Raw genomic sequence first — 11,882 nt, forward strand, 5'->3', positions numbered from 1 at the left:
TTCTAGGGGCCCAAAACAGAGAGTTTTTTTTTTTTTTTTTTTTTTTTGGTACTGGGGATTGAACTCGGGTCTTTGCGCTTGCAAGGCAGGCCACCAAACTGCTGAGCTAAATCCCCAGCCCTCAAACATTCTTTTCTTTAGAGAGGATTTATGTGTGCTCCTGTTGGGAGCCAAGTAGACACTACTGTTGAAGGCCTATTTTTGCCCCTTTGATAGTCCTGGAAATGATGTTAACTCCCTCGTTTTTGATGGTCCCCAAGTATAGTGTTTTCATCATGAAATGCATACATTTTTCAGTAAAGCAACCTTGGCTGTTTTGTTTGCACATTGCTTACTATTCTTTTTTTGTTTTGTTTTCAAGTTCATGGCCCTCCACTCACCACTATCTTTGAAGATTTCCCTTACTTGCTTACAAGCCCATTGCTGGCTTACAACATCTGTTCATTGTAATGCAACCAGGATCCATTTGAACATTAAGAAAAGGCTCTGTGAGCATTTAGTGTGTCATTTTGCTGATAGTGGGCATTCTTTGTTTTTATTTAAACCAAATTAACTCTGGATACATTCCAGATATTTTCTTTGTGGCCCACCTCCTATGTTTTCCTGATCTGAAGGAGGGCTGGCTTGGAGGGAAGTGTGATGTTGTCATACAAGCGTTTTCTTTGTTATTTTTCCATTTTTAAGTGAGGGAGCTAGCTGGTATATCAGCATGGCTTCTGCCTTTGCCTGAAGTCCCGAAATCTCTGACACAGCACTTTGCCCAGACTTCACTGCTTTGAGTCAGAACCTGCAGTGGCAGAGAACTGAATGTCAAGGTTATTTTATGATGTGGAATAATCTTTCTGAGGCAAGTGGAAAAAAGTCATGGAAGTATTGTGATTTTCAAGCCTTTCCTGCAGATTAGGAGACCAAGAGACAGGAACACTATAGCTCCAGTGTTCAGGGCTAATGAAATATGCAGCTCTATGTTCTGTAAGGACTGCATTTCCTCATTCACTTACCCCTGCCTCCCTCCCTCTTCTGAGCCATCAGCTTCCCTTTATCTTCCCACCTCTTACTGCACTTTCCTCATCACAGCACTTAATATCATGCTTGAAATTTCCAGGTTGCTTCCTTTTCTACCTTATGAACCTATAAAATCCTTGAGTACAGTGATCATGTATAATTGATCTTTGTATTCTCGAAGGCTAGCAGTAGCTGCAGGGTTAGAAGCAGAATTTGGCACATTCCCCCTGGCTTTAACCTTCTTATGTGGATAGAACTTTGAAGACAGTCAGTCTTTATACAGCAGCATACTGATTGGCAGGTATCTCTTCTCTTGCTCTGGATTATCAACCTTATTAATTTTAATTAAGATGTAATTATTCTTAATTTCTTTATGGCCATGACAGATTGTTCCTATTAGTGGCTAGGCCACTAATGATTAAGCTCGATGATCCAGCCCCTGGAAGTGTCTGCAGGGAGAATCTGAATTATGCTTTAGCTCAGCTGGAAATCCTATGTGTTGGCACAGCATTTGGTAGCATACTAATTACCATAGTGTTGTTCTTATCGACACCTCATATTTATAGAGCAGATACTACATATGGGGCACTCAGCTCAGAATCTGTGTGATTTACTTCATTCAATCTTCATGCACTGAAGAAAAAAGTAGAGTTATTAACTTACTTTCTAGGTGTCAGAAGCCACATGGCTCACGTGCTGGCTGTCACTAGTAAGTGCAAAAACTACAATTTAAGTTTGGGCTTCTTGACTTCAAAGGCTGAGGTTTTCACTGATACACTAGAATTATCTCTCTCTCCATTTATAAATTAACCTATAACCTCTAGGTAGATATCATTATTTTCAGAAGGCTATGTAGTTTGTGAAGTTTATATAGTTAGTAAATAACAAGCTGGAGTGGGGATAAAATGGTCATTTTTCTACTCTTATTTTTATTGTACATTGATTGACTTTAAACTCGGTGTGTGTGTGTGTGTGTGATCTAATATTAGAAACACAACAGTAATTGGTCTCAAGTACCATAATCACATACATAAAAATATCCAAAGGAACCCATAAACAGAATTAATGAATTAGCCAAACATTTAGAACATTCAGAAAACATTTATATATCTGCATACTAATGTAACCGAGAGGCTAGAATGGATTTTTAAAATTAAGATTTTCTTTTAGAGATAAGCTGCTTCTCTAAACTCCCTCATGTTGGGGATATAAACCACTACTTGTTCCTCTCCTCAGCTCAGATGAATCCACAGAAAGGTAGCACTTTGTTGGAAAATACCATATTTGTCTCGAAGGAATACGCAGATACCTGTCCTAGGAGTGGGGCTTCAAGGCAGGGAAGAAGCTGAGAATGGCCTGGGTGGGAGAGAGAAAGCGGGAATCTTCTTGTCTGCTGTTTCATTGTATTCCTTTCCTCTCTCCCTGGAGAGTGGGGAAGCTGAACAAACTGAGATGGACATATGAAGCATTTGAGCTAGATTTGAATAAACTGTTTTTCCTTTCCACCAAGCCTCTTGTGCTCCTTAGGGTTCAAAGGGAAGCCCAGACCTGAGTGGCTGGTAACACCAGAGACAAACAAGAAAAGAATCCAATTTAGTGATATTGTGAATAAAACCATCAAAGTCACCAACTACCTAAGACTAAATCTAGCAAAAGATAAAGAGAAGCTCTAAATAGATCGAGGGATACGTCATGTTTATGGACTAGAAAATTTAATACTATAGCTAGGTCAGGTCCATAAAAACTGATTTATATATTGTCACCCCGATTAAAATAGTTTTATTTTTGAAACTTGATAGATTACAAGCTGATTCTAAAATTTACGTGGGAAGGTGAAAGGCCAAGAATAGGCAAGGTAGCTTTGAAAAACAAAAAATAAAGTGGAAAAACATAAGATGGTAAGATTAAGACAGGGCAGGTTTAAGATAGAATAAGAAATAGCCCATTGTAACAGAATAGAGTCTCTAGAAACATCTCTGCCCATGTATAATCATATTATTTATGGCAAATGGAACTCAGAGGGACAATAAGAAAATAAACATGTAATGTCCCGAGTTCACTGGAAGTCCATATAGAAAGCAGTGTATATCATCCCTCCTCAAACCATAGGGTGGTCAGTTTCAGAAGGAATGCATATCTAAATGTAAAAGCAAAACCAATGAAGCTTTTAATAGAAAACATCGATGTATATCTTATAATCTTGGAGTTGGCAAAATTTTACCGAAAAAGGCATAGATACCAAAAATGTTTAAAAAATGGTTAACTAAAGTATCTTAAAATTAAATTCTTGTCATAAAAATATACTACAAAGAGAATGAAAATGAAGACAAATTCGAGAGGATATTTGCAATATATATATATATGTACAATATATATATGTGTATATATATATATATACACACACATATATATATATTCATTTAGCGCATATCTGGGACAAATAAGGAACTCTTGAAAATCAGAACTAGAAAAATAGACAACTTAATTGAAAATGGGGTAAAACTTGAGTAAGCAGCTCACAGATGTTATTTGAGTGCCCAGTAAACGTACAGAACATGTAAGTTCATTAGTCTCCAAATAAACTCAAATAACAGCTGCAAATAGATGATAGGATGCACCCATCAGAATGCCTGGGATGTAAAAGAAAGATGACACCAAGCACTGGAAAGATGTGGAGTAACCAGAGCTCTCGCCTCTTGCTGATATCCCTGCAAATAGTTATAATTAGTTTGGAAAACTAGTACAGCTGAGCATGAGTGTATGAACATATGTCTGTTCTATGACATATAACGAAATGACACACAAGTTCCCCTCTCAGTCACCCACTAACAGAATTCTGTACACATTTGCCAAAAGATACATTCAAGAATGTTCATAGAAGCACTGTTCATAATATTCCGAACTGGAAGCTACTCAGTAACAGTAAAGTGGACAAACTGCGGTACATTGTGCTGAATTCACAGAGAGGAATATTAGAAAGCAATGAGAAGGAGAAAAGTAGGACTGTAGGCCGTCCTGTGAGTTGGGGAAGACAGTTGTTGCGGAAGGCAGCTGCGGGTGTGTCCTGATGGAGCACTTGCTTAGCACGCATGAGGCCCTCGGTTTGATTCTCAGCCACTCCCAAAACAAAGCACAACAGCAACACAGACTGAGCCTGAGACAACATGCACAGGGCCTCTGAGCTTGTGCCACGAATACCTGTCTATGGCTCTTCCCATTTCCTTTCAGCTGGCTCCAAAGGTGACAGCAGGGAGAGTTTGCCGTCCTATGTAAACGGGAAACACAGAGGCCGTCTCTGATGGCAAACGTCCTGCTGTGTTGAATTTTTCAGAGATGCAGGAGACTTTCTAACTGGTCTTCAGGCACTTTTGACCACTGTGTCGATGTATTTATTCATCCTGCCCGATGGAGGAAGTTCTGTCTGCCCACAGGGTGCACAAAGCCCACCAGGCAGTCTCTGCTGCCCCGCACCCCCCACAGTGCGCTCCAGGAACATCAGCTTCCTTTCCTGGCCTCCAAAAGCCCACGTTCTTGCCTTCTTCCTTCTGTGAGACTTCCTTGGACTCCTGTGGAGATAAAGATACTTACTGTCAGATAATCCCAGAAAAGAGTTTAAAATTACAAACTCAAGTATCTTTGAAAAACAAATATAAGAACAAATTGGCTACATTGGAAGATCAGAACTTTTTGATAAATTTTGAGTTCTGACTAATTTGGAGGTACATAGGAAGCGGGGGAAGTGTAGACAGAGGGACTGTCTGTGCAAAGGCCCTGAGGGAGGAAATCAATATCAGAAATTGAAGGAGAGAACACAGAAAAGAGGTAAGCAGAACAAAGTGAAGATTTTGATCTTAAGCTTAAAAGAAGGGTTTGCTTATTATAAGAATATCTAATACTGAGGAGATGTATTAAGGAAGCAGTGACATGTTAGTATTTTACTAGAAAAGCAAGAGACATAGATCAAGCAGCAGTTTAGATTCCAGGAGATCATTTTTGGCAACTGCAATAGTCTTGGCCTGAGAGAAGGGGCTGGGGTGGTGACAATGGAGGTGGAGAGAGTTGTGCACACTGCACTGAGATATGACCATAAACCCACAGAACTCTGCGAAGGGTTGAGAACAGAGCAGGGGAAAGTGGCGCATCAAGGCCAGGACTTTGGCCTGCGTGGGGGGTGGGAGCGCCCTTTCCTGAGGCAGGGGCTGGGCTAGACCATCATGCTGGGGCACAGAGCGGGAGAAACCAGTCAGTTGGTTTGGGGAGGGTTAAATCTGAGATGTTGCTGAGACGTTAAGTGGAGAGGTTGCCCAGGCAGAAGGGAATGCTGCAGCTCTGCAGTTCAGAAAAGAGATCTGAGACACAAAACTAATTACTATTCAAACTTAAGTGATGGGTTTGTTCATGTACGTATATATATATTTCCTTTCTCCCTTTCCCCCTCCTTTTCCTTTTCTTGAGAGAATTTCATTTGTCTTTCAGCCTGACTTGTACCGTGCTGCTTGTGTGTTTCTCTTGATGAGGCATTTCCTGAATTGGTCACCTTTATCTCAGTAGGTGACAGTTCCCACTTCTGTAGTCTGCTTACCTGGGCACCACTGGCCACTGTTGGCTGAAAAACAGGCAGCAAAGGGCACTACAGCTGCAAGTCATTTGGAAATTATTTGAATGTGAGAAACAGGTTACTATTTCAGGTGAGGACAATTTTTCAGGTGAGGGACCTGAGCTGTTGCTGGGGTGCTTTTCAGCAGGCCTGGTCACTGCATCTTTGTGTGCAGCCTGGCTCCTGCCTGGAGCTCTCAGAGTGTTGGTTGATAGATCCTGGCCTCCATCAGGTATTTGGACAAAGCCAACGGGGAGGAGAGAGCAGAGGGGAGAAGGTGTGCAATGAGGCTTTGTTTCCAAGCATCTATAAAATGACAAAGAAGACTTTTTCACAGTAAGTCGGTCAGAAGAACCAGGGAGAATAGAACCAGCTGCTACTCTTCCTGAACTCACTGGACAGTGCTGACTCTGACTGGAAACTCAGAACCTTGTTGAGATAGCTCTGGGCTCTGAGGCCAAGCAGATTTCACAGTACGGAAGGAACCCTAAGTCTTTCTTGGGCAGGATTGTCCTAAAGACTAGGAAGTTGGTGCTTAGAGCCAGTATTTTAAAAATTAAAAAGAGGAAGAATGCAGAAAGACTTTTCTATGATGCCTAACAATTAATATTAAAAAAAGCCAAAACAGAGAAAATTTTATTTAATATAAGGTTTTTGTTCTATTTTGTTTTTGCCAAGCCTATCAGATTGCCCTCCATGCTCAAATTAAAGTTGTTTACCCTCAGTAATCTGTGGGTAGGAGGATGTGGTGATGGGGTCTAGCTGTTGCTGGTTTCTCGCTGGAGCAGAGACTGTCTCTATGAGTGACAGTGAAAAAGAAATTCAATACCTTTTATAGACCCAAGCTGTTATTTGTGAGGTTAGTGGGATCTGGTTTGTTACATTCTCAAGTCAGTTTTCCAAATGAAATTTCTAGGGCAATTTGCCTTGATTATAGTTTGCACTGAGATTATATTTCCATGTGGCCCTTTATTAAGCTTTTGCTGTACATGCTGTAACTGTTTAATACAAATAGGTAGGTATTTGTATACTTTCATGTGTACGATCAACATTGAGTGTCAACTAGAGGCTAGGGATTACCCTAAATGTTTAAAGGGTGTTAAACCATTCAATGCTTCTATTAATCCTTCAGGGTTGTTACTTTCATGATACCCCTTTTATGGGTTAATAAACAGCGGCATGGAGAGGTCGGTTACCTGGCCAAGGTCACAAAGCTCAGAAGCGTCTTGTTTGGCCCAGTGCTGCTGTTCTTACTTCTACACCTCTGGGTGGAAGAGGTAAACATTTTAAAGTGTGTTATTCTGAAACACGTTTTATTTTCTCACAGGAGTGACTGGGTGACATCCTACAAGGTCATGGTGAGCAACGATAGCCATACGTGGGTCACCGTTAAGAATGGATCTGGGGACATGGTAAGTCTCTTCTTCCCCATAACCATACCCTTCGTGCCTGGCTGTGTGGCTTTGCAGAGAGGCATATACCCTGACTGCAGCTTCTTTTTTTTTAAAACCTTCTTTCTCATTCTCACCCTACACCAAGGCTCCCATGTTCTGGTAGCAGGCAACCAGCTGCTGTTCTGACAATGAAACTAATGGGCTTCTCCGGCCATTGCTATTCCTTTCCTATAGAATCTCTCCCATTCCTATGGATAGAAACAGTTTTCCTTAGTACAAGGACAACTGGTGCCTCCAAAGCTTTGTTTGGTCCTCTTCTTCTGAAACCCCAAAGCTCTGTGGTATCCCTTTGCCCTGACACTGGCAGACTGGCATACCATAGATAAGTACTCTCCCCACTCTTGCTAGCGGGGCTTCCTGGGGAAGGGTCCAGAATGCACATTTCTCTCTTTTCCCCTCAATGCCCGGGACACGTTAGTTTTCCTTAATAGCATCGCGTTGATTGAGCGAATTACTGACTCTCTTACTCATTGGTAATCAAGCTGTAAAAGATTCTCCTTTTCCCCCTTGAGTATAAATAGATATTTGAAGGAAACAGCGAAAAAGAGATCCCTGTGCTCAACGAGCTGCCCGTCCCCATGGTGGCCCGCTACATTCGCATCAATCCTCAGTCCTGGTTTGATAATGGGAACATCTGTATGAGGCTGGAGATCCTGGGCTGCCCGCTGCCAGGTGAGCTCGCCCTGGGTACTTCCTGTAGGGCTGGCTGCTAATGAGAAACAGGTGCATAGCCAAGGTGAGTAGAAATTGTGCCAAGAAACCTTTTCTTGTGTTAAAAGGAAAATATATATCTATTGTAGAATGTTACAGAAACATAGGTGAGACAAAAAGAAAACATAAATAAATGTCTCATAATCCCACTCAGAAGCACTGTGAACATTGATGGTGTTGAGATCTCTTGCCAAGTGTGGTTTTGCCGACTGTGATTTTAAATGACATGTATTCACCCTGCAGGGTTGAAGATTTACCTAGTACTGTTATCCAAAAGTGAGCAAAAATATTATGTAAAAGTTTTGGAGGTGCTGGAGATGCAGCTCAGTGGTAGGATGCTTGTGAGCATGCATGAGACCCTGGGTTCAATACTGAGCACGACAAAAAAAATTGGGAGGGAGCACATTTATTGTCTTTGATAGATTCTGCTGTACTGGGAAGTGGAGGTGAAGCAGGTAGTGGCAGAAGTTCATTTAGAACTGGATAACTGCCATGCCCTCTTTTTGTTTAAAGAGCTTCATTCAGATGCCCGACTCGAGTGAATCCTCATTCTGTTAGGTTGTATTCCTAGGCCCTACTGTCATGCTATGGGGATTTGGTTGGAGCCTTCATGTGGCAAAAGAAAGTCAGGAATTCACATACATCATCTAGGTACCTAATAGGATCTGCTCTGGACAGGCTGGCCTGGCCTGGTCTTTCAGAGGCCACTCACTGGTGTCTTCAATAACTCGCAGGAAGCAGCCTGTTCATCCCGACAAGACATCTCCAGGGAAGGTAGCTAGCCCAAGAACCTCTCTGTCATCCCTTCTTGGAGCCTATAGGAACTTGTTCATTCCTACCCACCCGCAGCCAGGCCATGAGGAACAAGAGTAGAGCTGTGGCCCATCTCTTGCAGAAGTCTCCCCCAGGAAGTCTCCTTGCTCTTGCTCTTGGCCCATGTGAACTGGAACCTGGTGTATTGTGGACCCCAGTCCCTCCTGGTACTGTTGGGGTGGGAGGCTACCAGCTGCAATACTATTTCCATTATTATCACAAACTTACATTCACTGTGAACTGACATTCACTGTGCTTTCAAGGCATATTTAATGTCATTTTACTGTTTTTCTTTCAATCCCATAATATCCATGGTCTTGTTTTGCAAACCAAGGAATTTTAGAACACAAACTCTACATGGTGAGAAAGTTGGACCCATCTACCTGCTTCATTACCCTCACATCAGATTTTTCGTGTTGTATTTATATGCACTTGCTAGATTGAAGAACTTTGTTCATGGCATTAAAGCTGCTTGGGAATATCCGTCTTATGGCTACTTTCTTTCCTAGTCTCTGGACAAAATCTCGTGGTTTTCATCTGGCTTGGGAGATTGAAAGTTCAGTTATGTCCATTATTTTGATTCTATAAACAGCTCCACAGTGCACTTCCTCATTTGCATCATTGTTTCGTGTGTACACTCTTTTTGTTCCTAAAACTGGACTATAGAGAGTAGGATTGCTGGTACAAATGACCTGCATCTTTTCAAGGGTGACAGGACAGAATGTTTTGAAACTTGAAATTTAAGATTTGAGCCTCTTTCTGTGGCTGGTTCTGCAGAACTGCAGTATCAGGTCCCGCCTGCTTCTATGTGCGGCCATACTTGTTGGCATGAATCATGGAGTGAATCATGGGCTCTGGCTCTCTTTAAATCAAGCTAGGAGTCTTGCTCAGCTCAGCTTTGGCCTGCTTGCTTTAAAGAGCAGTGTCATGGTTTCTCTCTGCAGGCAGAAATTCATCTGTTGTTGGGAAAGGGCAGAAGACAGTCTGTGTGAGAACCATGAAATAAATATTTCCCTATGAAGTTATTCTTGGTGTGTGTTTGAAGATAGGTCCTGGGGGCTACTGAAATCCCCACAAAGACAGTTATTTTGTAGAATTCGGGTGGCTTTCAAGTATGGACTCCATGGTTCTCTCCCCACTCTCTCTCCAACCCCCTGCCCAATAGTTAGGGCCATTTTTCTTCTAGGATTTACTTAGCAGTCTTCCCAGAGATGCTGGCTGTTGACACATGCTGCCTGGTGGTGGTGAAGTCAGAGGACCAGGGTGGCAGTCAGGCCCAAAATGAGCCTGGCTTATCACCTGATGCCAGTGAGATTCCTTCATAAACTTAATGAGGCCAAATCCAGAAATGGCCCAAACAGGTCAGCTCTGTAAACCCAAAGTGAAATTGAGGTCTAAATGCAGCCAACTGGGAGTTTGCTCTTCCTGCAGCTTTTTTGTTATGAAAAATTCATTGACCTTTGTTTCTGCATCACTTTGTTCTGTCTCTTCCAAATCTTCCCATCTTTCTGTGAACTCTCTGGTGGGGGCAGACTCACGGGTCACTGTTGCTTTTTAAGACTTTGTGAACAGTGTTTCTGGAAGTCTTTGATCTGAGAAGTGTATTACCATATGCTATGTCTAGTATGGAATTTTTAAAGTGCAGAAGTAAATAAAACAGTTTTAGTTGAATGAGTATAAAGAATTTCAGATTTGCAAGATGAGAAAGTTCTGGAGATGGATGGTGATGATAGCCACACTGCTTGGATATGCTTAGTACTATGGAACTGCACATGTACAAATAGCTCTGATGGTAAATTTATCATAGTCAAAAATAAGAAATTAAAATAATTTTATTGGTATTAATTTCAAAAAGTAAAACAAACTCTCTTTCCCATGTTGTATGGACATGTCCAGTTGAGACTAAAGATTTACACTTAGAACCTGGAGAGAATATCTGAAGATGGGGAAGATAGAAGTTGACTTTGGGGTTATGGCTTTGGAGGTTTTATATATATATGTATGTATGTATGTGTATATATATATATACACATGCATATATATATGCATGTGTATATATATATATATATATATACACATACATATACATATATCAAAATATCTATATCTATATCTATCTATATCTATCTATATCTCCTGCCCATGTACACTGCCTGGTTCTTAAAAGAACTTGATGAGCTTTGCACATGACTTCCCTACGGGGCATCGTGCTCAGAACCCTGAGATGATCTTTGGGGTTAGGAATGGATGCTGAAGCCTTCATTGGTGCCTAATAGATTCTGTTATGAATGTGTGACTTTGACCTCTTTGGAGGAAGTTGTCACTTCTCCATCATCTTGGCTACCAAGTCTGAGCACTTGTCCTTCTGCACAACACAGATGTCCGGAGTTCTCGGATTTGACTTAGAATCTAGTGAATAACTGCATGGAGGCCTAAGAATGGAACTTATTGTCTTTGGAGTACAGAGGAGCTGCCAAAGGTCAGTTTCTGAGTCACTGCTTCAGGCCAGTCAGGATCAGTTGAAATGTTTCTCTTTCCTCCACTAGGGATCCCTCCCAAGCCATTTTTATTAGTTTGTTTGTTATTGAAAAGTTATTTTAATGGTAAAACAGCCACCTGTCTTGCTGAGCTATAATAACGTTTCAGTCAGCTCCTCCACTCATCAATACGTACAAATTGGGAGGAAAATGACCTGTTGCTCTATTGGGTCATTACAGGTGCAAGAACTCTTAAATAAATTTGTTTTGTTACCTTCCCCCTTACTTTACAAACTTGGGTCCTAGTCTGAATGCCCTCTTGTGCCAAGCTGTTGATGATTAATTTAGAACCTAGGCCTGGGCTTCTGAAAAGTCAGGAATTAGATGAGGGCACGAAGATGCTCATTATCTCCCTTTCTTTGAGGCCTTCTTTGCTAAAAGGGGTGTTCTCAGTCTTATCAGAAAGAGCACAGAGAGCTCATTGGTATAGCCTCCTTCATCCTTACTGGTTACCATTGCCTTTAAAAAAAAGTGAATTGTGTATCTCAGGGGAATCCTGGTAGAAAGAAAGAACATAAATTTTGGCTTAGATCAGACCTGGGTTCACATTTCCATCTAATCCTTATTAATTGTGGTTTCAAGTGTCCTGCAAAAATAGTCTTTGCTTTGCTTTTCTTTTCTTACCTATAAAAGGGAAATTCTTACAGAATTTTCATTAAGTCCTTAAACTTTTGGACCTTCTTAAAATGACCAAATAAAATAAAATGACCAAATAAAATAACCTCATCACAGTTCCCACAGAAAATACAGTCTGTCTCTGCCTGT

At 41.3% G+C, this 11,882-nt stretch overlaps 1 protein-coding gene across 1 annotated transcript in view; it reads left to right on the forward strand.

Annotated features, from left to right (window-relative positions):
- Cpxm2 (carboxypeptidase X, M14 family member 2) overlaps nucleotides 1-11,882 on the forward strand; it is a gene marked incomplete at its 5' end in the record, with an annotated part of 145,326 nt that overhangs the window by 86,068 nt on the left and 47,376 nt on the right. Inside the window, 2 exons of the mRNA XM_010635369.3 lie at nucleotides 6,930-7,014; nucleotides 7,578-7,728. Of these exons, the coding sequence (XP_010633671.1) occupies nucleotides 6,930-7,014; nucleotides 7,578-7,728 (236 nt within the window). The remainder of the gene's footprint in view (nucleotides 1-6,929; nucleotides 7,015-7,577; nucleotides 7,729-11,882) is intronic.

The sequence above is a fragment of the Fukomys damarensis genome, unplaced genomic scaffold (genome assembly GCF_012274545.1).
Source record: "Fukomys damarensis isolate Sample0158 unplaced genomic scaffold, DMR_v1.0_HiC HiC_scaffold_8, whole genome shotgun sequence".
Taxonomy (NCBI): Eukaryota; Metazoa; Chordata; class Mammalia; order Rodentia; family Bathyergidae; genus Fukomys; species Fukomys damarensis.